This window comes from Salminus brasiliensis, chromosome 14 (genome assembly GCF_030463535.1).
Source record: "Salminus brasiliensis chromosome 14, fSalBra1.hap2, whole genome shotgun sequence".
Classification (NCBI taxonomy): domain Eukaryota; kingdom Metazoa; phylum Chordata; class Actinopteri; order Characiformes; family Bryconidae; genus Salminus; species Salminus brasiliensis.
Window position 1 is genome coordinate 31047900 of NC_132891.1, and position 27840 is coordinate 31075739.

The 27840-nt window shown below is 43.2% G+C and overlaps 1 protein-coding gene across 1 annotated transcript; it reads right to left on the reverse strand.

The window, feature by feature from the left end:
- Window positions 1–2991: 2991 nt before the first annotated feature.
- calcoco1a (calcium binding and coiled-coil domain 1a) lies at window positions 2992–27186 on the reverse strand. Its single transcript, XM_072696524.1, has 15 exons — window positions 27010–27186; window positions 23666–23833; window positions 23478–23580; window positions 20503–20705; window positions 19134–19346; window positions 18096–18244; window positions 17154–17223; window positions 16596–16751; window positions 15327–15581; window positions 14162–14287; window positions 13455–13550; window positions 12229–12316; window positions 11546–11796; window positions 9875–9966; window positions 2992–5350 (listed from the first exon to the last, which is right to left on the reverse strand). Exons 2-15 carry the CDS (start codon window positions 23795–23797, stop codon window positions 5323–5325), a joined length of 1962 nt encoding a protein of 653 aa, XP_072552625.1. The 5' UTR covers window positions 23798–23833; window positions 27010–27186; the 3' UTR covers window positions 2992–5322.
- Window positions 27187–27840: the final 654 nt, after the last annotated feature.

A 27840-nucleotide genomic window follows, 5' to 3' on the forward strand; every position in this document is an offset into this window, starting at 1 on the left:
ATCCACCTCACCCTTTTCTGCTTACTTACTTGAGTTACTGCAGCCTTTCCGTCAGCTTTGCAGAACTGCTTCTCACTGGATGTGCTTTCTTTATTATACCGTTCTGAGTAACGTCTAGAGACCATTGTGCTGAAAATCCCTGGAGATCAGCAGTTCTAGGCCTGAGTGAGAGAAGGGTTGGACGAAGAGAGCAGCAGACCACCCACAAAGTGGATGGTTGATTAAGATGTCACTGGAGAAATCCTGGAGGCCTCTGCAGGTGAAGGTGCTGGTGGATAAGCTACGTCCAACCCCAAACTCGGGGGCAAGGTGGGGGGTGGGTGGGGGGCAGAGAGCAGGGCAAAGGAGGAGGGGTAGAAAGTCATAAAAACCTGGATGCACTGCTTTGGCCCCTGGCTCTTCATATCTTTTACATTTCTAATTAAAAGAGATAAAGAGTGAGGGAGTCATCAATCCTACAGTGATTTCCCTGTTAAGGTTTTAGAGGAGGCTATAAAGCAGGCAGCCCAGCTCCATTGATTTTATAATTAGCCCCCGTCAGCCCGCACAGGGGGAATAGAGAGAATACAGAGATAGAGGGCTGGAGAGAGGGAGAGGTGGTATAAAAAAGCCAGAGAGAAAAATGGGGTGAAGGTCAGCAAAAAGTGGTTAAGAGGCAAAAGAGGATAACAAGAGGGCAACTGTCCAGTTCTGTAGCTCCGCATGGCAGGGACACGTGGAATAGCTCCTTTGGTAAATCATTAACACTGGCTACATTGTTTAGAGAAAAGCCAGCAGTGTGCTAAAATTCTATGAAGAGGTTCACTCTGACTAGTGGAGTGGCATGATATTTCTGAGGACACCTCCCTACAACCCTATAAACCCTTTAAACCCTAAGATAGGGCTCAAATGGGACAAAAGTAAACGCTAAAGAGCAATTCCACTGCTTTTTTTCTTTTCTTTTTTACAAAATTGTACAGAATTCAACCACTGACGTGTAAGCAAAGCTATTCCGAGGCATTTAGCAGACTTAGCAGTGCTTCAGTGTTTACTCAGAAAGTACTTAGCTTGGAGAGCATGGTCAGCATGGAGACCACAATCCTTGAGTCTATACTCTGGTCCTCCCCAAAGTACTCTTGGAGGAGGTGGGTCTTCAGTCGGCATTTGAAGACAGCGAGCGTCAGCGAGGGGAAGTTCATATGCTTATGTAGGCTTAGATAAGTTAGCTAGCAGGCTAAACACCACACGCCGTGTTCCAGCTAACACAGGTTTAGAAGATAAAGCCTCAACTCCGAGAGCTCAAAGCAGAGTGAATGGTTCTTACGAGTGTTTTCCACTGTTTTCAGGCACGTTTATTAGACTGGTTCATCCAGGTTTGCTTGCTCTGCCTTTTATAATTAAGCTCAACACTGTTGCTTTGTGACCTGGTGCGTTATCATGCTCGGAGTGGCTGTTAGATGGCAAATAGTGGTCATGAAGGGATGCACCTGGTCAGCAACAATACACAAATTGGCTGTGGCCTTCAGGTGGTGATTAATTGGTATTAACATGTCTAAAGTGTGCCCGTTAAACATTCCCCACATCACTACACCACCACCTTCACCAGCCTGGGCTGTTCACACCAGGCCAGTTGTGCCCATGGATTCGTGCTGTCTATGTGCCTTAGCAGAAACTAAGATTCACCAGGCCAGGCTCAGTTTCTCCAGCCTTTACCTGTGTCCAGTGTTGGTGAGCATGTGCCCACTGCACCACATTTATTAGACTGGTTCATCCAGGTTTGCTTGCACTCCCTTTTATAATTAAGCTCAGCACTGTTTTTAAGCGGAGGACTGTTTTTTTCCCCCCACCTGTTTTTAATGAATCAGGTAATTTATGTTCTTTGCATACATAAATGTTCTACCTCAGCCATTGCATCTGTCTTAACTAAAGACAAGCACATGAGATTATTATTATTATTATTATATACAAATTCAACCATAATTATGTGACCTTTATAATGACTGGACACACACCAAATGATTACATTAGGATTTTATTACTGAAACCCACCCAAACCCTTACAGTACTGCACAGTCTAGAAAATACATACCGGATATGTGAATATAAGATTAATCGCACACAAAAATAACGAGAGAAAGAAAAAGCAAACACATACCCAAACGTGAAAGTACTGAAAACAAAGTAAGGGACTTATTGCCATGAACACAGCTGCCCTGAAAAGAAGAGCTCCACCGCAGCTCTCTCAGATGTTCTAGATACAGTTCTAGAAAGGGTTAAAGCTCAGGAGGATCTCTTGGATGAAATGGACATGGCACAGCAGACGATCTGACCAGTGGTTATCTTACAAGCGGTAAAAGGTACAAACCACCACAAGATGACAGGTTTTTGTGCCTTCGTCGTCCGGATGCTGACCACCTAGTCCAACACACACATGTTCAGTGATTGGATAGCACACACTTAATACACTGAAGCTTATGTAGGGACATCGAGACCTTGTATTTAAAGGAACCTGTGAAGAAACCTCTACTGTATCTTACATTTTAGCGGCACGACGACTTTAACCTTAGTGTTATTGCACTATTATTGGGTATGAATGTTCGGCCTTACTTATGTAAATCTCCTACATGAAAGCTCTGCGTAACTGGAGTAAACATACAGTAAAATATAAGTGATAACCAGTATATGAAATCATACAGAAAGCAGATTATGAAACATCCTGTATAAAAAAGCTAGAGTTATAGAATACATATAATTCAAAGGCTAAACCCACTAAAAAGTAAAAGAGAACGGAGAACGGAAACACCACTAATGTCAAATCAGCCAAGGAAAAAATCATGATAATCATAAGTACTGCCAGTGAGAGACAGTCTAAAACCTTCTCTAATGCCAGAAAACAGCTGCAGATCATCATCTGTTGCAGAGGCTGTAAAGTTCGTTAAAAATAACGGACTGAAAGTGTGCCGTCGTCTTCGCAGACTAGTTTATGAAGTCTAAAAATACCCCCCCCCCCCCCCCCCCACAAAAAAAAAAAAAAAAAAAAGAGAAGGGAGGCACAACAGCCACGGGCATTTCATCAAATCACTAATAGCAAAAATCTGATTTAAATGAATGAGATGCTTTTTAAGTCCCAGCTGGGCTGCTGATTGAGGCACTCAGGGAGAGCAGCTGGGCATTCCAATGTTAACGTTTCTAATTCCTTTAATTCAGTTATTTTTGCAATAAAATAAATAAACGGTGACTCTGATTCCCAGATCAGTCTGAAAACATGTGCAGGCTTTTCACAAGCAGATGAGAACTCATCCAACACTTTACTTACTTGACTTAACAGTTAGACCGATTTTGGGTTTTACCTTACATCCACTGAGAAGATGGCAAAACAATAAATAACAAATAAAATAGAATTAATTAACGGGTCAATAACAATTAAGGCCTTTAAACAATGATCTATTAATCATTCTTAGTTATTCTTAATGTCCTATTAATTAGGAATATGACATATATTTCTGTACCTACAAAGCTTTCTTCCCCCACTTTCGTTGCTTTTATAATGGTATGAATGTGTGAATTTGTAGCCACCCAGAAAATGGTGCAAGCACACACACACACACACGACTAAAAACATTCTATTTTAAAGGTATTTACCAGTACCGTGGATGTGTATAAACAAGCTGTTGTATACTGGGACACTCATAAAAACCTCAGTCCTTGATTGTATACGTTTACTTACTGAATGAAACAAGCATTATTATATTATAAAAACCTCCACTGACACTCATTCCTGGCTTCAGACCACCTGACCTGGCAAACCATAACCCATGATGCAAAAATGACCATTTTTGGACTATTTGGGCAAGGGCTACTGACCTTGGCATGGACACGTGAAGGTCAAATGGGGTCTTATTTATGGACATCTTGCCCATACCCTCAGGAAAAATAGTCAGGGAACCCATTTTCAGTACTATATAGAACTATTTTTGGTATAGAACCATCTAAAAAAAGTCCAAAGGTGAAGAACCATTTGAGCATCTAAATGAACCATATATAGAACCATTACAGCCTTTAGCACAGAACCCTTTTTATATTGTTATAATTGTTATTGTACAATAATATGATGAACACCGACCAGCATAACATTAAAACCACTTGCCCAATATTGTGTAGGTAGGTCAGCTCTGACCCTTCCAGGCATGGTATCCATGCACACAACCTCTGAAGGGGTCACCGGTTGTCCTTTCTTGGAGCACTTTTGGTAGGTACTGAACACTGCATACCAAAACAAGACCTGTCTGATGTTTTAGGGAGATGTTCTGACCACTCAGTCGTCTAGACATCACACCTTGGACCATGTCACGCTTGCCTAAAACCAAAACAGCATCTTCAAGAACTGACTGTTCACTTGCTGCCTAGTATCTAGTAGATCCCACCCATGCACACTGTAGCCATAGTTAATCAACGTTCTTCTGCAGTGGTTTTACAGTTATGCTGATCGGTGCATGTTGTGTATTTATGTCAGTTCATTAAATAGGAAATAATGGACTTGGGCACAAGAAATGCACGTCATTGACATTGACCCAGGTTTCAGTTTCACACTCTAAAAAAAACATAAACTATAAAGCCTGTAAAGCGCAAAGCCTTGCATAAACGAAGGAAATCTCATTATTATAGGACAAAATGGCAAGAGTTCAGGAATCTAAAGTGCCATGTGAGTCTCTTCATAGCCTCCTTCCATTATCATTCTAAGGATCCACCTCACTCGCCATTTATTCATTAATACATTCATGCAATTTCCTTTCTGACTCATGCAACTGGCTTAAGTTGTTGATGTTAACTTATATTTATATTATAACGCCTTAAAGAAGAGGAAAAGCTAACTTACAGCACTCTCAAACCTAGATTAACCTGCTTAGAACAACTGCAACGGATCTTGCACTTAAAGCAACCGATGTAACAACCTAAGCATCATGGTAGTACTTGGGTAAATAGCTGTGACGCATAACACATCTAAATACAAAAAAAAAGAAATAACAATAGTTCCAATGGTGAGCACTCACACACACTCATACACACACATACAATCTTCTCTGAATGGTTTCCTCATTCCCTCTCTTTAGAGAGCTCCTCCTAAGCTTGTCTTTTGATATGTGTTACGTACTGAAGCAGGTCAACGTGTGGGCGCGACTGACTGGTCTAGTAGCTTGTGCATACAAACAGAAAGTGCATATAAAGTGTAAAGCAAATTGCATATTCAGATAGTTTGTCAGTATGTCGTTGAGGGCGAATGTGTTACTGCACAAACACGCTTCATCCTGGTGCAATGCAAAGCAGCTCCTGCCGTTCCTCTCCTCACCACAGGGGGCTCTCCACCAGGTCACTGTAGGGAAGCAGACGAGACGAGTCAGTGAGGAGTGGGTTTTGCCCAGAGAATTTTCTAATGTCGCTACCTGTTTCCATTAAAGTGTGGCTAACTTTGGGTGGCTAGCCTCGACTGCTTGTTTATCTGCCTCAAAACGAGAGCCAGCGGAATCAAGCAGCGTTAAGGCGATCCAGAGCTTTTCCGTCTTAACGATTATATTAGTTTATATTATATTTATGTTTATATTATAATTTATATTTAGCTATAATGGACATAGTGGAGCAGATGTCTGCTGTGCTGGCAAGCTAATGTAAGCTAATCTCCACTGATCCACCCTTCTGCCTAATGGGACACGATTGTCACAGTCAGATGCATAACTAACGGCAGCACAGGTTGCTACTAGCTACCCAGTCCAAGGTCCAAAAGGGCCGGGATGTGAATCCGGTAGCAACAAAGAGAACTTTGTTTCATGGTGAGCCTAGCCACTTCCTATTTCCCCTGTTTCTCAAAGAATTACTGGGAAACACCAGAGGGAGCCCATGAGCAAGTCCTCAATGAATGAATAGGGGGGTGAATAGAGCAAAACGTCTAAAATGCAAAAAAATAAATAAAATAAAGTTGAAATACAGCCCACTCATGTGTTCAGGACCTTCCTTTAATTCTGGAAAGTAGAATATTGTATTTCACTAAAAAAGCAAAGACATCGTACCTAAATATTTCCATTTTTCTACAGCAAACAGGTTTTCAGGCAATAACAACAATGGCATTATTGCTACTGAGTGCTGATTAGTTGGCGAGCTGATGCTGGAGTTTCAGCCAATTACAAGAAGCTTTGTTTGGTGGTAAATATGGCAGGTAGTTAATGTCCCGGCCTGCTAATTCTGTGTTAAGTGTAAAATCTCAGGGTATTTATCTTAAGATAAATACTATTTATCTTGAGACAAGTATCCTGTGATACTTATAATTAACTCAGGATAATTATCTTGAGATAATTATCTTGAGGAGGAACATTTAAGTGCTTTCCACGCTCTGCCCTGTAGATGGCACCAATACGCTATTCACCATCACCCCAAGCCTACTGTCCATTGTTTAGGACAGCTGGAAGTCAAGTATCCGTGATTACAAACCATTACAATGCAAACTGACCGACTACAGCAGATCACCACTGGCAACGTGGTTTAAAATGTAATATACTGCTTCAGAGGAAGGGTTACACAAATATAGCCAAGATTTTATTTTTATTAAAATGCAGCTTCAGCTTTTTAGACAACTGTCTGCCTCAGATTTAAGTACTGATCCAGTTCTGGGACTTCCTAAGAGTGTCTTATGTGGACAATCGGCCTTAATCAACTAATATGCAGATGAGCTTGCCAACCATTTCGCACCCACTAGCTGTAAAACCTGTGTGCTCTAGAGATCAATGGAGAGATACTAAGCTTAACTGATTGATTTTTGTATATGATGCATTCACACACTTTCCAAAATGAAAGGAGGAGGCACCTGCTTAAATGGTTTAGTCATACATTCATTGGTGGAAAATGGATTTGCTCGCACACGCCCTACAGCATTCATCAACCACGTGTTGGGTATAATGGGATGGACATGAAGTGGCAAGGCTCCTCATAAACTGGCTCTGGTTTATTTCAGATTGAGCTTAAGTGGAGTCTGATCACTTCCTATTCATCCCATTATAACAGAGGCATGGCTGCAAAACGCTAGAGGGTGCACTTGAGAGTCTTAAATACATGAGAGTGGGAGTGAATGAAGCTATACAGATAAAGAAATGGTAAGTGCATATGTTTTCGAGTCATTCATGAATCACTTTTCAGACAGTAGAAGGACATTTTACATAGATATGGATAGTAAGAGCACAGAGTGGCATTAGCATCACTGCCCCCGAGAGCTGCTTGGCTTGTGAGGCTTGTTGAGTTAAGCAGGTCACTCCAACTGACATTAATATATATAATGCACTATATAATAACATACAGTGTACATAATACACACAGACATCTGCTCAAATGCTACTGTGGTAATGGTCACTGACACGTCATAAAACCAGTGCTCTGTAGGTCCTCCTCTGGCCTCTGGTCTTGATTAGTGACTCACTCTTTGTCATAGTATTGTCAAGGGTTTCTAAAAAATGGTCTCAATTAATTGTCCCACACACCCCCTAACACATGTCCCACCACAGTCCCACACTTTCTCTGGTTTCTCTGTTTCGAAACCATAAGATCGTGTTGGCCATGTTGGCACCTAATGTTTTTCACTCTTCATCCCACTCTATCACTTGATAATCAGTAATGTGGCACTCAGAAAGAATGCGGCAGATCCTTCAAACTCATCCAGAACAGTTGCTATACGTCGGTGTATGACACACAGTATGAAACTCTGAAAACGGCTGGCATTGATGTGCATTAAAACATGATAGGATTGTTAGGTTTTTAATTAAATTCATGTATTTCATTATTTAATAAAGTCCCTGGGAACACATTTTGACATGTACATTTTTTGTATGATACTAAACTTGGGTTTCAACAGTAAGCACAAAGCAGAAATATGATGCTCCTCAAAAATCACCTTCAAAATGCACTCCTCACACCTCTCTGAGAACGGTCTGGGAGTGGTCCTAACATTCTAATACACATACCTGACTGACAGCCCTCCATCACTGGCGAACAAGATTTGTTAATGTTACCATGGCAACGCACACAGCCCTGAGACAGAGAAATTGTGTCTTTTTTTTTTTTCAGCTTTTGTTTGTGATTTTACAGATCTTTTACAGGTTTACTGAGACTCTGATATCTGGAACTGGAACTGGAGTTACCAGCCCAGATATAGTCACAAGCTCGAGCCCGGCTAACCCCGGTCGTCCCTCCCGTCGTCTTGCGCTCATCACCACTCCCACACAGCGTCAGTCTGTGGAGATCCCGGTCTCCCTGTACACAGAGCTGTGTCAGGACCACCCGTCCATTTTGGCACCCAGCCGCTAAATTCCACACTGAAGAAGAGAGGCGCCAGACGTGAGGGACGATGGGTCACGTAGGGTAGCCCCTCACCCAGTCACGGCTCAAGCTTAAGCTCTTCAGGTTTCTCAGACTCAAAGAGAGGGCATGAGCCTTGTGACTGGTCAGGGGTATAGTGACGTAAACAACAACAACAAAAAATGGCGACTCTGGTTTATCAATGGAGCAGATATGCAACAAACAGTGATGGAAAGCAGTGGTTGGGTGGTCCCTTATTCTGCCCTTATTAAATGGGCGTCTGCCCACTGTGCCCAGCGTCTGTAAACTGGTATGGCTACAGCCATATAGAGCTGAAAGAGGGCCAACAAAACCTATCCAGCAGGAAGCAATAAAGCTTTAAACCCCTTGACTGTATGCAGCAATCACGTTATCACATGCACCGTTACGTCGCAGGCATGTGCTGCCATCTTTGTGATTCGCCATTCTGCAAGTCACTCAAATGTCACATTCCTGTCAAAGTAGGCGGTGCTTACCCAGATGACATGTCCATATGGGACCTGTATGGTTTGCCCAACTGGAAACCAGAAAGTCCATGGGTTCCACTGTTGGCTCCACATATGGATGCCCAAATAGGGACCCATCTGGTACATCTGTACACTTTACATGGGCCCTAGATAGGACCATTGTGAGAATAAGGTGGGCTACAACGATGCGGCTTATTTGAGAAGCCCAACTGGGTCCCAGTAACAACACATGTACAAGCCCCCTTAGAGCCCACACCCTATCTGGAACCCTCCTAGCCCACGTTCTAGCCCACATGAGCATGCTGGTTGGGCCCAACAGATTTTTTGGTCTTGTGAGACCCACAGTGGTGTGTGTAATATGAAGTGGAGAAGAAGAGAACATTAGGGAGGGGAGGTGAGAGGAGAGATATGGAGGAAACAGGAGAGGACGAGCGAGGGAGCGAGCGAGTGAGCGAGCGAGAGAATGAAGTGGGAGAGAGATGGTTTTAATGATGCTGAAAATTGGGCGGTGAGCGCTGACTACCCTTTCGGTAAATCATTGCTATGGCTTGCTGTCAACTTATCTGTCCTTCTGTCCTCCCATCACAGGCACCCCCTCCCCCACCCTATTCATCGCTCTCTCTCTCTCTCTCTTTCTTCTCCAGTCTCCTTCTCTCTCTCAGTCCACCTCTCTCTATCCATATTCCTTCCATCTCTCTCTCTCTCTCTCTCTTTCTCGTCCCTCTCCCTCACTAATTTTATGAGGTGGTATTCAAAACTTCCATCTCCGAGCCATATTCAGTCTGTCACCGTAAATCTGCTCCTGAGTGTGTGTGCGTGTGTGTGTGTGTGTGTGTGCGTGTGTATGTCGGACTGTTTGAGGAGGAGATATACAGAGGACTTGTGAGGGCAGTGTGCACTTGACAGTGACGTGGATGCCTGTGTGGACAGAGTGCACAAACATGACACGAGTATAAACATCCATGAGGAGAGGTGACGGGGACTCATCTTCAGTGTGACAGTATGACAGGAATTTTATAGGATCTGTGTGTATACGTGTGTGTGTGTGTGTATACCTGAGAGCAGAGTCTCTATGGTCAGGCAAAAGCAGGGCTGTCTCCTCTCCAGAGCTGTTCCCACCTGAGTGAGCCACCTCATACTCCTCTTCCTGCATTAGAAACACAGATCGAACTGTTCAGGCAGAGGTTTATCTGATACAGATACAGATCAGATTTCTGCACCAAATGAATGTGGAACAAAGCAGAAGTTTAAACAAACAACAAAAACAAACCTGTTACTGTTTCACTTCATCCCCCAAAATTAAATCTGTCACTTGAAAGAAAAAAAAAGAGCCGATCTGAGGGTCACCTGCACCTGCAGTCTGAACACTGCAACTACAAAGTAATGGAAGCCAAGGTTATTCCATGTCTAATCTGGCAGAATCCTGGAGACGTGTTGCTGCAGGTCTCAGATTCTGTTCATCCTATTTTAGCGTTTGCTAAACCGAAGTCTGTAATTTCTTCTAGTCTGTAATTTTTTTTCACTCTCCTGAAAAATAATGTTTACTAATTAGAACGTCTGATTCGGCAAGCAATGTTTAGAGGTTAGGATCTCTAAAAATACAATTTCCAGGCCCAAACTTGGCAGAGGTGCTGTCTCCTGGTCTATGTGCTCAGAACTCAGAACCACAGAGGATGGATTTTGATCTTTAACTTGGGACTCAACTTCAAGCTTGTTTGTAAAAACCTGGGACTTGATTTTTAGACTTGCCTGTACGGTCTCGTGACTCCATCTGAGACTTGCCTCCAATGACTCAGGACTCAACTTGTAAGATAGTCTTTAGGGATTTGGAAGGTGACTGCATTGATTTGGGACTCGACTTAAGAACTGTCTTTAGACTCTACCTAGGACTTGCCTGCAATGACCAGGGATTAAACTTGGGATTCTCGTGACTTAACTTGAGACTTGTCTGTATGGACTTGGGACTCGACTAGTGGACTTATCTGTAATGATTCGAGACTCCACTTAAGACTTACCTTTACTAACTCAGGATCCAGCTGTAGACCTGATTTTTTTTACTTGGGACTTTAGGGATTCGGGACTTGACTTAAGAATTGTCTTTATTGACTTGAGACTTGGCTTAAGACTTACCTTATTGAATCTGGACTCTATCTGAGACTTGTCTGCACTGACTCGTGAAATAACTTGAGACTTGTCTGTATGGACTTGGGACTCGACTAGTGGACTTACCTTTTTTGACTTGGGACTCGACTTTAGACTTGCCTGCACTGTCTGACTCAACTTGAGATCTGTCCCCTGGGTTGGGATTCATTTTTAGACATTAAAATTGAGACTTGCCTGTGAAGCAACTTGGGACTCAACTTAAGACTTGTCTACTGACTTGGGACTCAACATGTGATTGGCCTGCACTGACTTATGACTTGACATGTATGTATGCATGTATGTATGTATGTATGTATGGACTTGGACTTGATGACTTGCCTGCACTGACTCTGGATCCAACTTTAGACTTGCCTTTATTGACTCAGGACTACACTTCATACTTCATACTGAAGTGGAGTCCCAAGTCAATAAAGGTTTATTAACTTAGGACTCCACTTCAGACTTGTCTTTACTGAATTCGACTTGAGACTTGGGACTTGACTCTGTTCCTTGAAACTTACTGACTTGTTCACACCTTAGCGCCATTATATGAGCAACCCATCTGTGTCCACATTCTGACTCACCGACTCAGAGCTGTGCGCATGTGTGTCGCTGCTTGGCTGTGGTGGACAGCAGTATGGAGCTGGCTGGCTGATGACCACCGCATGGGAGGTGTGCAGGTGTCTGGGAGAGGGAGGAGGAGTGGCGGGCAGGAGGAGGTCAGGCTGGGGCTGCTCACACAGGCCATAGTGGCTCAGAGCCCTGGAGGATCGTGCCTCCTGCAGAGCCTCTGGATTCTCATCCTCCGAGTCCGACAATGGGCTGTCCGGACGACCTGCGTGCCAAACACACAGAAAGCCATGTGGGATTTATGGTCTTCCAGGTGCCAATATTTTATGAGCAGGGTTGTGGGATTGTACGTAGAACTGTGTAATGTTAATAAAATGAAATATTTCACAGTGACTCATCTCACTGTTTTAGAAAACATCTGGAATTGTTTACTTCGGAGCATCTGCCAGGCATTTTTTTTTAGATGCAGTGTGTACATTGATTTTTGACCAGATTGATCAGACTGGACACTGACCAGATACGGCAGACAACAAACACTGTATGGTCTTGCTCTGTGCTGGACTGACTTGAAAGTTGCTTAAGCCTGTGCTGTATCACACTGATCCTGTGTGTCCTGACACTGAGTGTCCTTTATGAGCCTGCGTAGCATCATGCTGTATGTCACAATAATAATAATACAGGGTGAACAGTTACTCACTGCTCTGCAGTAAGGCAGTTGCGCTCCATTTGGATTCACTCAGTGCCTCCAGCCTCTGCTCCAGCTGCCGGATGTACTCAATCACCTCCTACACAAGCACACAAACACACACACAAGGTCAAGGAGATGCACGTGACGTTAACTAGCTGTCAGCACTGTGCTCTGCAGCAGAAGTTTTGATTAGCTAATGCTTGTCCTCCTTTTCTGATAAAAATGCATATTGTGTGCCTATCAAGTGTCCTTATCTAGGGGACAATGGGGCACAATGTCCACTTTTTTTTCAGCACCGACCGTTTTTCTTAACAATTCAGCTGAAAGCAATCCGAGTGCAACCCTTGCCCCTTACCCCATACAGGCGAGGTTACCTGTAGCATGCGGAGTGGCAAGCTGTAACAGTCGCTAAAAGTCTGGATCAGCAATCAGCAGTTAGAGCACCGCGGTAAGAGCGGGTTTGATACCCAGGCTCGGCAAGCTGCCTCTGTTGGGCCCTTGAGCAAGGCCCTCAACCAGGTAACCATAGGTAACCATAACAACAACAACCACTCCAACATGTGGAATGTATGCAAACGGTGTCACAGAGACATCCAGATCTGTACACAGATCTGAATTCAAGGTGAGCGAGTTTCATCAAAATGTCCATAACCTGAAATGTACCAATTTTTTTTGGTGAATTAGCTTGTTTAGGCTAATGCTGCGCTCAATGATCCATAACATTTACATTTACAGCATTTAGCTGACGCTCTTATCCAGAGTGACTGACAAGGTAACTCGTATTGCAGAGGTTTGGCCAACGTAGTGTTAGGAGTCTTGCCCAAGGACTCTTATTGGTGTAGCACAGCATAGTCACCCAGACCAGGAATTGAACCCCAGTCTCCAACATGGTATGGTAGCTCACTAGCAGGTAGTGGTGTTATCTGTTGCGCCAACCACACCAATCATAACCAGAGATATTAGTACACTGCGTGTGCAGAAACCTTTATGGTTTTCTCAAACCAAGAAGCGCAGCACCAGTCTGACCTACTTTTACCTAGAGGAGCCAAGTTCTGTTCATCTGACTGCTCTGGCTACCTACCAGAAGCTCTGTGTTGGTTTTACCTTCATACAGCCTGATGTAGTTTGAGTTATTGTACGAGGAAGCTGTTACTGATACAAATAGTTCAAATACTTCATCATTTAGAAGACATTTTTAATGTGGCAGATTGTGTGTACTGAGTGCAGCAGTTTGCCTGTTTCTCAGTCTGCAGCTGCTCCTTTTCCTTCTGAGCCACCCTGAGACTGGCCTTCAGCTCCTGCAGCTCCCGCCGAGTCTCGCCCAGCTGCACCTGCAGACATCCAAGCAAGCACACACACAGAATTAAGGCATGATCCCAATGTACATTATTTGGTCAAAAGTATTGGGACACCTGCTTATTCACCGTTTCTTCCAAAATCAAGAATATATATATATATATATATATATATATATATATATACACATATATATAATGCTATGGGCTTTATATCCCTCTAGCCCATGTCTGGCATTAGGCATGGTGCCAATACAATCATGTTCATCTGTTCCAGAGAGTCCTATTTTACTGGCAGTATTTCTCTACAGAGACGAGACAAGCTGCGCGTGTGCCAATGGGTGCATCTTAAAGTAGCCAAATGCATTCATTAGAAGGGGTGTCCACAAATATTTGGACACGTAGTGTCCATATGGATGCATATGGTAATTCTAGGCCAGTGTCGATATCCAATATGCTTATGTCCAAAGCAAACCTGATGGTCTCAGCCTTCAAATAGCTGATCACACAAGCTTCTGCTTGGTCAGAAATGAGAACCCGCAGCCACACCTGCCCTTTGAGGATTAGTATACACACCCCTGACTTCAAACGAGCAGTGCAGCAGTGTGGCTTGAGACCCAAAGTCGGTGCCACATGCTCACACTTACCCGGTTGCAGTCTTTCTCTCGCCCAAGCTCCACCTCTGCTTTCTCCCTCTCCATCCTTTCCTCCTGTAGCAGCTCCTCCTTCTGCTGGATCTCATCATTCAGCCTGTCCAAGCGCAACCTGTCCATCTATTCAGAGAACACAATACAAATAACGTTGGGATCCACTTCAACAAGTCTCTGTTTGAAACTAACTCAAAGAGGTTTGACGTGAGTGTGTGACGACTTCGGCATGCAGTTAGCACTATGCTATGGGATGGCTATAGCCGTGGTCCTGGCATAAAAGATGATACGCAGTTACAAGATCATGAACATAGTCCAGCACAGCTGTTCCACACCAACTTTTAATACAGAAACCCTGCAGTTCACTTTTCATTGTTTGCATCGTGTAGGTAATGCTAGTTTCTACCAAAAAAGCCGGGTGCTAGCGATGTTAGAAGAGCTAGGATTGATTGATGAGTCTGGTGGCTGGCTGTGCCAATGCTGTGCTAGCAATGCTGTCCAAGCCTGACAGCCGGGCTGTGCTAATGCTGTGCTAGCAACGTCGCATGAGGCCTTACGTGATCTAACTTCATTAAAGTGTACTGGAGGATCTACTAATGACCCTAAGCCTTCCCAACTGAACAGTCTTTGGCCTCAAGTACGGATTGCTAACCCTTCTGAGGTGGCGTAAGCGATCCATGCCGAGCCAGCGTCCGTGTGGAAAACCCACTAAACCGGTTACCCTCTGAGCTCAGACCCTGTAGTGGAAATGAGGCCAATATGTACTGCTGACCAAACGAAAAACTGAGTTAGAAAAACTAGTGACTAAACTAAGTTGAGTTGAGTTAACTCCAGCAAAACCGCTTGGTAATCAGTTACTTCATTATTTTTTTGTTGGCCTGACTTCACATTTTTTTTACAGTGTAGTAATAAAATCATTAACGATGTTGTCTTTTAAACATTAGCAGTAGGAGCTAATAAAAAACGCTGCGTTTAACGATTATAATATACCTAAAAAAGCCTGGCAAATGCTTACGGCAGACCACTGACACACTAACATTGCATTTTAAAAGTCAGTAGATAAAACCAGTACATTAAAGGCTATTAAGGAAAATATCAATCAACATTAAAACAGCCCTTGTCCCACCCCGCCACCCCCCCCCCCTTAACTCCACCCCATCCTCACCTCAGCGCTGTGCTGCAGGCTCTCTCTCTCCTGAGCCCAGCTGGCACGTCCCTCCCGCAGGGCCAGGCTGGTGTCTGCGAGCTGCAGGGTGAGCTGAGCCGCCTGAAGCCTAGCCTGGTGCAGCTCAGCCTGAGCGGTGTCTCTCTGAGCAGCCATGTCTCGCAGCTCCCCACGCAGAGTCTCCATGCAGCGCTCGCTAGCACCCAGTCGCTCCTGCACACCTCGCAGGTCTGCCAGAGCCGCCTCGCTTGCTGCCTGCAGCAAGGTACACACATACAACAACAACCACACACACACATGATCTGCTAAAGTGTATGCCATGCCACTGGAAGTGATACAACCCCAAATCAAGGTGATACCTATGAATGCTGAACTTGCATTCTTTAGATTCTGAAACAGTCCATGGGTGGACTACAGGGGTTGGAGTCCAGCACAGTTTGCTGATTTCCGAGCTCTGACAGAACTTCTAAACCTGGCAATTCATAGGTAAGTTGATCCAGGTGTGCTTGAGCAGGAAAAGCACAGAACTGTGCTGGAATCTGGCCCTCCAGGACCAGAACTGCCCACCCCTAGTATATGTACCAATTATGCAATCGGGATGCAGCCTGTGTTTGTGCAAGCAATGCTGCACAGTAGACTGGTGCACCACCCTCATGACTTAGCTACACTTACATGCAGGTTCTTGGCAGTCATATGGGGGTGCTGATGAGCAGTTCTCTCAGATTTCTTCGGTAATCTTGCAGATCTCACCTAGACCTCTGCAGTTCCCCTGAACGCTCATTTCTTAAAAACCTTCCACGCTGTAGAAATCGCAGGCTGAAATCGCTTGGCTTCGGCTTATAGCTCGGACTTGTGGGCTCTGGCTTCCTGATTTTTATAGATGCTTAGAGGAGCCTGTTGTCGCTATGTGTTAGCACATGGCATGGAGCGTCAGACAATTGCTAAAGCTAGGAAATTGGCTTTAGCTGTATATTTGTTACGCAGACACAATCTTATGCAAAAGTTTGGGCACCCTTGGCCATGATTTTCTCAATAATTTAGCTCTAATAAAACTAGAGAGCAAATAAGACAAACTTTCAACATTAGACATAGTTACATAAATTAATGTGATTATATTAGCTTTTTATATTTATAAGGACTGTTCAGAAGACTGACTGAATGAATACATTCGTACTGGGAGGATGTTTCAGAGAAGTGTGTGTGTGAAGTGAAGTGTGCTTTATGTCATGGTGTGTGTACGTGTGTGAGAACTGAGCCTGCGGGACCCACCTCCTTCCTGTGAGCATTGTTAAGTTTGTGCGTGAGGGTGGTGATGGTGTCTCGGAGCTGCAGTGCGTGTGTGTCCCTCTGGGCCAGTGAACTCCTCAGACTCTGGAACTCTGTAGACAGACTGTGCAGCTCCTTCTCCGTCTGCTCCAACTTCAGCTAACACACAACACACAGCAACAGCATGTTCACGCTCAGTAAGAGATTTCTCTTCTCAGTCATTTGCGTGTTTCTGTTTTATGTAGGTGTACACAATCAGGGTCTTCATAAATAAAAAAGCTATGATATATTTATTATTTGTCCTTGAGCTACACCTTAGTATTTATTAAACAAGCTCAGGGTACTGCTGTCTTTGGAGGGATAAACCTAGTAGATCTTCATGGGAATGTTGGCTCCCATTGTTTGCACATTTTGTATGTCGATAAAGAGAAAATAAATGGTTAACGCATCATAAGGCTCTGAGTATATATCATGTGTTAAATCCCAGTGTGTATATTATGTGCCCTAAGGCTCCAAATGGAAACATTGTTTGCCTTCACCGTCTGTGCATGCATTACATACCTTAAGGGTCTTGCGTTCGCTCTCCTCTTCCTTCTTTTGAGCTGCTACCTTCTTAGCTCGATCTTTCAACCTGCAGAAGAAGAAATGATCAGATTCGAAACTGGCTAATGGGTAAAACAAAGGACAAAATTAGGACATAACTCAAACACAAAACTGAAGAATGTCTTGTAATGAAATGTCTTGAAATGCAATTTTCTTGTGAGGAAAAAGTTCCCAAAAGAAAAGAAAACCCCACATCATTTATCACGACTGTCTAAAATTAGAATCAGGTGCAGCATATCAGCTGCAGATCATTCGAACATGGTTAGGATTTTGGAAGAGTCTGTCTTTTTAAACCTCAGGCATTTAATTTTGTTTTGAAGTGAGCGATGAAGCGGAGGTGGACCATGAAACATGACAATGACCCGTGCATTTAAGAAATGCACGGGAGTCACACAGCTGAATTCTGCATGTAGGAGTGGGATCATTTTTCTCTTGATAGACTGGCAGATGACCATAGTAAACTTCTTATTAACTCCTCTGCATTTATTGTATGTGTGGGTAGAAGGGGTAGTTAGGTGGTTGCAGCACCACATCACCTTATATCTGTATGATCTTATAAAAATGGTGAACTGTGTTACATTACTATTGAAAGGAAGCCAAACAACAAACAAAAAAACAAACAAACAAACCAACCAATTAATCATAACCGGGTGGTTCTGTGGCCAAGAAATTAAAAAATAAACAATATATATTTTTTGACTGAGATCATTTCAGTCAAAGAGACAAAGGACCATGTTTGCAATAAAAATGTGTGAGTGAAATCACCTACACTTGATGTAAAGGTTCTTCACATTAAGACATCTCTATTGCTAACATGGTTCATTATAGAAGTAAATGTGGTTCTACTATGGCATCGCTCAATGAAACACTTGAAGCAACTTTAGTATTAAAATGTCTGACCTCTCAAGGTCAGTCTCTCTTTCCAGGCCTCGCTGGGTCAGAACCCTGATGTCCTCTTCCAGCTGGTTGATCCTCTCCTCTCCAGACGCCTTCTTAACCACCAGGGCCTGCTTCTCCTCCTGCAAAGCTTCAGTCAGAGCCTCCATCTCCTGAGAGAGAGACAGAGACAGAGACAGAGACAGAGAGAGAGAGAGAGAGAGAGAGAGAGAGAGTCTGTATGAGGAGTATATTTCACTAGCATCAAAGTAACATTAATATAATTAATGTAGTGTTGCACTTAAGGCGATGATATTGGAATTTGCCCATTAAACAAACCCAGAAAACATTAAGGTTTTAAAACACCATACATGTTCTCACAGACTAAAAACTGATGAGAACATGTATGGTGATAAATATTGTGTATCGTGAAAAAAGTCTTGACTGACAATTTTCAGAGCAAATGCAGGTAGATCTGATGATTTGGTTTGTCATGTGCAACCATTTATCTCAAAATCAGCGTAGTTCCATTTCTGTGGACAGCGTCAGGCTATGGCGCCTGGGTACGGTGTAGGGTACGACATAGGATACACGGCTACGACATAAACTTACCACAGAAGCATAAATTGGCCTTTAGCTTGGATATGTTGCATTGTAAAAGTATAATTAGAATAAAGACACTTACATAGTAATTAGGTTGATTTTTGCATAGGATTTAGTCCTATAACACCAAAATCATGGTCTATTTCCTTTTGCAGCAAAATATTTTAACCATAGCCGATCTCTGCAGCCTGTGTGCCAAACCACATAGTTTTTTTACTTTACTTACCCCACTAATGAATGCGCAGTAGTCTGTGCTTACCATGTAGTGCAGCACACAAGAACGCACTTCACTCGATATATGACCTCTACTGTGGTGTACTGCTGTCTAAATTATCATGTTTATCATTAATCAACATTAATGGATGTTTTTAATGAAATAGTCACTTTATTGGTGCAAACTTAGCTATTTTTTCATATTTACCACCATCGACTAATCATTTTTGCTTAAGAATCTTGTACCTCTTGCTTCTTCTTCAGCACCTCTACTTGCTCTCTGGTCTGCCTGAGCTCCTCCTGCAGCTCGGAGATCTCCCGCTCCAGCTCCTTCTGCTTCTTCTCCCAGGCCTCCCTGGCCCACTCTGTGCGCTCCCGCTCCCGGCCTCGGCTCCTCTCTGCCGTTTCCAGAGCCTGCAGCAGCTCTGTCCTCTCCTTCAGACACTCCTGCAGCCGGCCCTGAGGAACACGGAGCGAAGGGAGGAAGGGGGGTGGGGGATTGTTTGCATTAGCATTAATACATATGTTTAAACTGCTGGAATTTCTAAGAAAATGTTCATGGGGTGAGAAAATAAACACAAGCTCCTACAACACTGTGATAGAGCATGCATGCTTTTATATTTCACTCCACATTAAATTACTGCATGGAAGTAGCTGCCTGCACTGATTTGATGATGTTCAATAAATGAACACATGAAAAAAATAACAATCAAAGCCTGTTTTCTGAGCACAGCTCTACAAAAAAAGGACATGAATAAACCTATTAATGAGAATTCGCTGGTACTGGGGGAGTATCATGCCCTGCTCTCTTCTCTTGATACACACTATGAGCTAAAAGAAGCTGAGGCGCCAACGTGAATCCCGCTGTCAACTATATCAGAGCCTCTGGAGCTGCAGGGTACTGAAGCACAGAAGCCCTGATGTCTCTGTGGTTGGCTTTCAAAGTTCAACGCAGGCCAATTTGCATCTAACCAGCTTCATGTGATACCGATGACTCCCACCACAATTGTGTTCAACAGTGTACAATTACACAACCGGGATGCTTCACAATGAGGGCCCTATTTTCCCAAGGCAATGCGCAACCACCTACGTCAATCGCTGCTACATGTAGCGAAGGCATGTGGGCAAACGAAAAGGCGTGCGCAATTTTTCAAGGAGCTATATCGATCAATGCCACAACTGTACAGATCTTCTCAGCCAATCACATTACTTGGCTCACTAGGGGCAGCTCTAAGGAAGGTGCGAGCCCATAAATGAACTGGTGGAAACGCCTCACAATCGGGAGGCTAGTGCCTCTATCGTTGCTACTCCGGGCTTCACACACTGCCAATTTGGTGAAGTGGCCATGCTTCCATCACTTTCTGTCAGCTTGTCCAGAAATGCATGTGTAAAGCATATCCTTTAGGGGTGGCACACAGGAAAAATTACACTTCTCAACTGCAGTTGGAGCCCAGTTGAGTGCGAAATACCAATTCCAGGGCACAAAATCCTGTTACTACAGGAGGAGGACTTCTAGCATCCAAACTATAAAATGTTGGAAGAAGTGCTGGGCAGAACGATTTGTCCAGCTCTGCTCACTGTCTTGGCCAGTTCTAAAACTGAGTGGTGCTCTCACCTGCAGCAGCTCGGCTCTAGGGATGACCAGGAGCATGTCCTCTCCCTCTTCACCGCCTGGCTCGCCCTGCTCCAGCGTCACCAGCTCCTCCAGAGGCTTGGGAGCAGAGAAGGTGAAAGCAGTGCTGCGAGAGCACACCTCACCCTTTCCGTCTACATACACAAACTGATACTGCTCAGCACTGGGGCTCGGCAGGTAGGAGGCTGCATGGGAGGGAAGAAAAAGAAAGAAAGTATGATTAAAAGTAAAAATAAAAATCTGATTAAATTGATACATTCCAAGTGCAGATACTAGGGGTGGCTTGGTAATACTGTTTTCATGTCATTTTCCCTCTATAAAAGAACTAAGCTGTTGATAATACAATATTTCTCGATCAAAATTTCTCGCAAATTTACATCACACCTGTTTTTTCTGTATTTTCTGCTTGTAAAGACCGGATGGAAATGATTCCCATGTCAGACATCTTGTTGAAATTTGCTAATCTAGAGTGATCTAGAGCTGTAAATGCAGTCTCTCTCTCTTCTTTTTTAATTCTAATTTTACCCCATGTGCTACCCAATTCAGAAGCCCAATTACCCAAACCTCGTTCATGTGAACTCCCTCCATCACCAGCAATGCCCCTAACGCCAGGAGGGTGAAGACTAGCACTTCTGCTCTGACACATGTGAAACCAGCCACTGCCTCTTTTCTAACTCCCGCTGATGCAGCATCACTAGATAGCCACAGCGCTCTGAGGAAAGCACAGCTCCCCAGCTCAGATACAACAGCTAAGAGACGCCGGTCCTGACCAACATCACACTAGGAGTGATGTGAGGAGGAAGTGTCATCAACCCACCCACAACTGAGAGAGCAAGGTCAACTGTGCTCTTGAAGACTCTGGCTGCAGATGGCAAGCAGCAGGACCTGGGATTCAAACCAGCAATCCTCGAATCAGCGCCGACTGGACCACTCGGAGCTGAAGCCCCCAAGTACCTATTGACTGTTCTAGGGTTCTAGGGTACTAGAGGCAGCGTGCTTTGCATATTCGCAGTTGTCTTCAGTTTTAATAGCTCACAGTAAGTCATACTGCACCGTATACTAGTGTTTCTCAAGTGTGTTGGAATTTGGCACAGAGCAAAAACGTGGAACTGCCTGGTAGGCCTGAAAGACTGGGCTGAGAAACACCGCCATAAACAAAAAGCCATTCGCATTAATTAAATACCCAAACACATCGACACGCTAGCTCCTCCAGCTAACGCTCCATCATCCTGACTGAGGTAGAGATTTCAGATTTCCTGAAACCTGGCCAATCTTCCGCTGCTGATGAGCTCATCGATGACCTCATTGAGCTCTGTCAGTGACTGAAGGAGTTTTGCTGTGCCTTCCAAAGCACTCCCTCATTCAGCCCTTTGTGCCATTGTCTCCCATCTTCATGACTCAAGCCCCCCTTTCAACAAAGCCATTCTGGACTCTGCAAGTTAAGATCTTAACCCTGTCACTCACTCATACACACACAAATACACAGCCTTTTGAAAACACACCGTATCTGATCAGGACCCTGCAGTCTAATCTATTGCTCGGACTGCAGCTCTGGCTACACTGCCGTTCAATAGGATGAGAACAATGACAGGTTGATGAGTGCCTGTACCGTTACCTCCCCCTCTGCTATTTGAAGCCAAACCTGGGGAAGTGAGCGAGAGCTAGGTGGGTGCTAGGCTAAAAGTCAGCTAACCTGGCTATAATCTTCTACTTGTGTTAGAGTGTTAGAAAGCTATGTTATGCTATATATTTATTTATTAATGTATTATTTTATTAATTTATTTATTTTTATTATTAACATGCAGTGATTATCAAAATGATGTTCCTATTATAATTAACAAACAAATATTGTGTACATTATTTGATATTTTGCCGTTGATTAACTGTTTGGCCATGTTGGAAATAATATTCACGTCACAACTCTTTCGAAAATTTCTATGTGTGGTTTCAAACACTATAGTGCCCTGTACACACATGCAATTTTACATGGAAATTTTACAGGAAGGGGTTAAATCATCAAATTAAAATCATTTAGACAATTATATCTCATACATTTTATTTTGAGATTGTTGTTTATTAATTTGATATTATTTGAGATTATTTTGTGATGAAACTACATCATAATTGCAGTTGGACAGACAAGACCAAAGTGAGACCAAAGTAGAGATGTTCAATGAGATGTCAGCACAGCATCATGTTTGGTGCAGTATGGCCGCACAAACACCCGATACCAACGGTCAAGCACAGTGTTAGAGGGGTCATGATTTAGGCTTGTTTTGCAGTCACAGGACAGGGGCACATTGCAGTTATTGAGTCGACCATGAACTTCTCTTAAACGCTCCCGCCATCTATCCAACAGCTAACGCTTGGCAGAAATTGGGTCATGCAACAGGACAATGATCCCAAGCACATCAAGCAAATCAAGGTGACTTTGACCCAACTGGAATGCTGTGACCAGACCTTCTTAATATGAGAGATATTCGATAAATTAATTACATTGAAGATTATTTAAGAGACCAGATACAATTCCCTAGTGGGAGCACTTGGGTGTGAACTTAAGTGAATACATTACAGGAAACGTTGAGTAATTTTTTAACTTCTGCTGTTCTTATAGTCAAGCTTTCAGTTAAAGTAAGTGAAAAATGTGGGAGTGTATTTATGGTACTCTAGTACCATACTGCTTAGGAAAAGAAGCCAATTTCTTTTTGCGGAGAGCATATGGTGTTTATGGAAGGCTTTTTTGTCAGTTTTTTAAATTTCACATTAACCATTCATTTCCATTGAATTCTACTCAATTCAGTAGTTTTTAATATGTAGTTTACACATTTGTAATTACGCAGAGGGTTCCATAATGGTACAATATCCTTGGTCGTCTAGTTTTAAACTAAAGAGGCAGCCCTTAGATATGATGCATATTCATCCTATTAACAAACTGAATAGGTGCTGTTTAAAGAAACCTTGGAAATGAACGCAGCAGTTGACATCGGTCCCTTCTTTGTAGCTGGAGGGCGCCAGAGCCCACACAAATGTATGGTAGTCCTTTACTGATGACCATCCAACCTGGAGAAACAGGAACAACAGTAAGATGTCCACTGTGATAATGTAGATAACACCTGTAGAACATTACAGCCAGTCTACAACTTACCTTGAACAGGCCAACCCAGTCGTTGCTGGCCCAGCTGTGCTGACAGCTGATGCTGTAGTGGCATTCCACTCGGCTCTGTGGGAAGTAGCTACTGCCCACATTTCGAAACTCCACCTTCCATGTCTTGTCCATGGCCAAAACTAAAGCTCTATGCGCTATGTGCAGTACCTGTAACACAGACAATCAACAAGCAATGAAGCCATTTTTTAAAATTAATTTCAGTGTGTGTTTGTCAAGTTCAACATAAATAAGATCAATAACAAAAGCTTGATTTTCTCCTCTCGCTGAAAGATGGAAGCTTTAAGAGCTGTTTATCTGAGGGGCCTGGTGGTCTACCAGGTTTTGCATGATTGTTAGTGGTCACATTTTCATTTTCAGCATTTCTATTTTAAAGTCAAATTTGTGAAAATCCTGTTTTGTCTACCTTTATATCTCCTGGACATGCATTAATCATGCAAAAATTAAAGTCAGGTCAACCTAAAATGATAAAATTACTGTTTTTTCACACATTTCTTCCACAATTTTGGACTGCCAATTACCCCCGCCCCCCCAAATTGGACCACCAATTACACCCACGCCCCCTCCGACCAGCCCGCAGACGCCAGTGACTGTCAGCACTGCAGCAATGCGATGTGGGGAGAGAGCGCCATCTATCCAAACTGGAGAGATAATTCGTACATTTAGAGACAAATTGTAAAATTTTTTTTAATATTTAAAAAGTTGATGAATTGCTCGGCCATGTTGGAAATAGCGTTTACGTCACAACTCTGTAAGTTCACGCTGCATTGAAGATTTCATTGTGTCCGAGGGTGTTCACGTGGAGCTTTCCTGTGAGGAACTCTGTTTTTGGATAAAACTGGCCCCACTTAAATGCAGCATTAGGGCTCCCCCCATTCAAATGCGCGGAGGCCTTCCAATACAGACTCCCGACCATGAATCCAAACTTATAGGCCTTTCACTGAGGCCACATGCTGACAGTTTCTAAAAAAAATTATGACAGTATTTTAAAATCACGACATGTCTGATGTGTCTATCTAGTACATGTTACCCCCATGTGAATTTAAGAGAGCCACAGGATGGGGGCGCTGTGGGCACTCACTGATTGGTTACATCAAGCGCTAAATAAACAGGTGAGGGAAAATAGCAAAGCCCACTGTAGTTGTAAGTGCAGCGACACTTAGTTTGATAAAAGGACAGAGCAAGCAAACCTGGATGAGCCAGTCTACTAAATATGCCTGGAAAGATATGAGAAATGGGGCTTTATCCTCTAAACGTGTGTGATTTAAGCCTCCGTTAGCTGGAACACGGCCCATGCTGTGCTGACTTATCTAAGCCTAGATAGCCAGCTCTAAGTCCAAACCCAGCAGAACTGCTAGAACTACACTTGTTCAGCTCCCATTTGGCAGCTAAAGGGTTTGCAATGGAGGTAAAAGTTCATATCGGGAAACCAAAGAGAGAGAGAGCGAGGGTGAGGGAGGTGCATGCAAACAAAATCACGAGAGAACACGCCTGAAGGCAAGTGCTGAGGACAAACCTGTCGCGCAGACAGCTCAGCAATCAGAAAAGCATCAAACCATAAATCACAGCACACTTAGTGAAACCACAAATCAGCTATGAAACACCACTGGAGACGGGCTGCATAGGTCTTCTGAGAACTGGGGAGGGCTCATGTACAGCATGCTCACACACACATATATACATACATATTTTATATATATATATATATATATATATATATATATATATATATATATATAATGTGTGTATATATATATATATATATATATATATATATATATACACACACACACACACACACACACATATATATATATATATATATATATACACACACACACACACACACACTGTCTGTCCCCTGCTGTCCAATGAAAAATGCCTTTACAGAAGAAGGAAACCTTCTCTACTTGGAAGTCAATCTAAAATTATTTTATTCCAGTTCATTTTGGAGCGTTTCTATTGGTCCATTCATCCAGCAGCTACTGAATGAAAAAATGAAGAAAAGTAAAAATTGCCAAAATTAGACATACATGTTGTTTACTGGACAGCAATATATATATATATATATTTTTTTCTACCTCGCTCTCAAGGACCACTTAGAGGAAAAAGCGTACACAAAACAAAGTGTATCCAACTCAGAACATTGACTTTGTTGACCACAGGCCAAGCCGATTACAAAAATTCAGTGAATTACATAATACATTGCAAGTGAAGAAAAAAAATAATATATAAATATATTATATATTTTAACAGTGATGCAGTATCACCTACACATTCTGCCCTTCCAAAGTACAAAAAATACATAATCAAAAAAAAAAAAATACTGATTTTGATTATCAGAAAAATCTAATCATCTATGTCTAATGTTGATCAATTTAAAGCGATTTTCTACTGATACTGATACAGTGCATCCCCGATAATTACTAAATTAGAACTTAGCACTTTTCTGTTTTTTTTTGTTTGTTTGTTTATTTGCTATTGACAGATACAGATTTTGAAACTGACCATGAACTTTTGGCCAGCAATGCAAAAAGCATGGTGCTTAAGAGCAACAGGTGCCAGAATGGAAGCAGTACAATACTACAGGACGGGCTTTAATTAGCAACAGGAAACTGGACATATTGTATTACAGGCAGCGGAGGAGAACTCTGCTGTGTATTGAGGGCCTGTTCTGGATAATGGGCCATTTACTACAATATTTACAAGAGATGCTGACAGCAAGGAAACAGTGTTTCATAAGCTTCTCTTTATCTTTATTATTAAACTGATTGAACTTAGACATTAAAACAGAACCAATCATGGGCTAGTTCATAAGGCAGAATTTCTGAAAGACCATCCATCATTAGTGTGGCTTCATTATTTTCCTTATAATAAGGGGCCTGGAGGGCTTAATTTTTGTATTAATCTTAATCTGGCTCGTTGATAAATCCTCCTTTACACCTGCTCTTCTTCAAACACACCCCCACACTGCCTGTAATAGCCAGGCTACATAATGGCCCCAGCCACACTCTTCACACAGCTGCCAGTTTACAGAGGCAAATGAGGCTGGCTAGTCATGCAAGGCCCAAACGCAGGCAGGCAGGCAGGCAGGGAGGCAGGCAGCACGGTTGAACACAACGTGCACACAGCTGGTGAACACGCGGATCGTGGAGCTGCAATAAATATGAATATTATCTGAAATAATCTGCAAAATTAGGATTTGAACGCGCAGCTCGTCCAGACGATCAATCCTTTGGTCGACACCGTTTCTTTTTGTCTGCGTGCAAACGTGCGCTCAGACTTTCTGTAGCGGCTACGCAGCTGTTTAATCTCGAATAACTCACCGGTTTACTTGTAGCTGCTCCGAGCCCAATCTTTCCACGATTACGAGCGGTCAGCTCTGATTAAACTCATCCAAAAGTCCAAAGTCTCGCTATTTGATGAAAATCTTTATTCGTTCGCAGCAATGCCTCAAGCCTTTAACAACAATAACAAAAACAGAAGCATGGCTGTTTGGAGACGACCCCGTGGAATTGTGGGAAGTGTAGGACTAACGCGGCAGGCGGCGATACAGACTCACCTTGAAAACACTACAATCCCCAAAGGTCGAGAGGACGAGCTCCGTTCAGTCGGCAACGCGAAACGTCACACGCATGTGCAGCGGATCCTGTTGTGATTGGCTGTTACTTGACAGACGCCTCAGTAGACCTTTTCTCATTGGTGGAGCTTTCGTTTCCATCCATTTTCGACCAATTTAAAGCGTCTACGTCACACCGAGAAAAAAAGAAACACACACACACACACACACACACACACACACACACACACACCAAGGAAATCATTTTCCTGTACTTTTCTATGTCTCCTATGCTTTACAACATACCCCTACTCAGTATCACTTGGTTTTGCATTTACATTTCCGGCATTTAGCTGACGCTCTTATCCAAAGCGATTTACAAGGTTACTCTGACCACAAGACCCTCTCCAGGACAGCTGAGAGGATCATCGGAGTCTCTCTTCCCAGTGTCATGGACATTTACACTGCCCGCTGCATCCGCAAAGCAACCAGCATTGTGGATGACTCCACCCACCCTTCACACAGACTGTTCTCCCTCCTGCCATCAGGAAGAAGGTACCGCAGCATCCGGTCCAACACGACCAGACTCTGCAACAGC

What these genes read in the sequence shown, in the direction of transcription:
- calcoco1a (XM_072696524.1), bottom strand. Translation starts at nt 23,797, where the DNA reads ATGGACAAGACATGGAAGGTGGAGTTTCGAAATGTGGGCAGTAGCTAC. An exon ending in ACTGGGTTGGCCTGTTCAAG is followed by an intron (nt 23,581 to 23,665) that starts GTAAGTTGTAGA and finishes CTGTTTCTCCAG; the next exon opens with GTTGGATGGTCATCAGTAAA. An exon ending in CTGCTGCGTTCATTTCCAAG is followed by an intron (nt 20,706 to 23,477) that starts GTTTCTTTAAAC and finishes CCTCCCATGCAG; the next exon opens with CCTCCTACCTGCCGAGCCCC.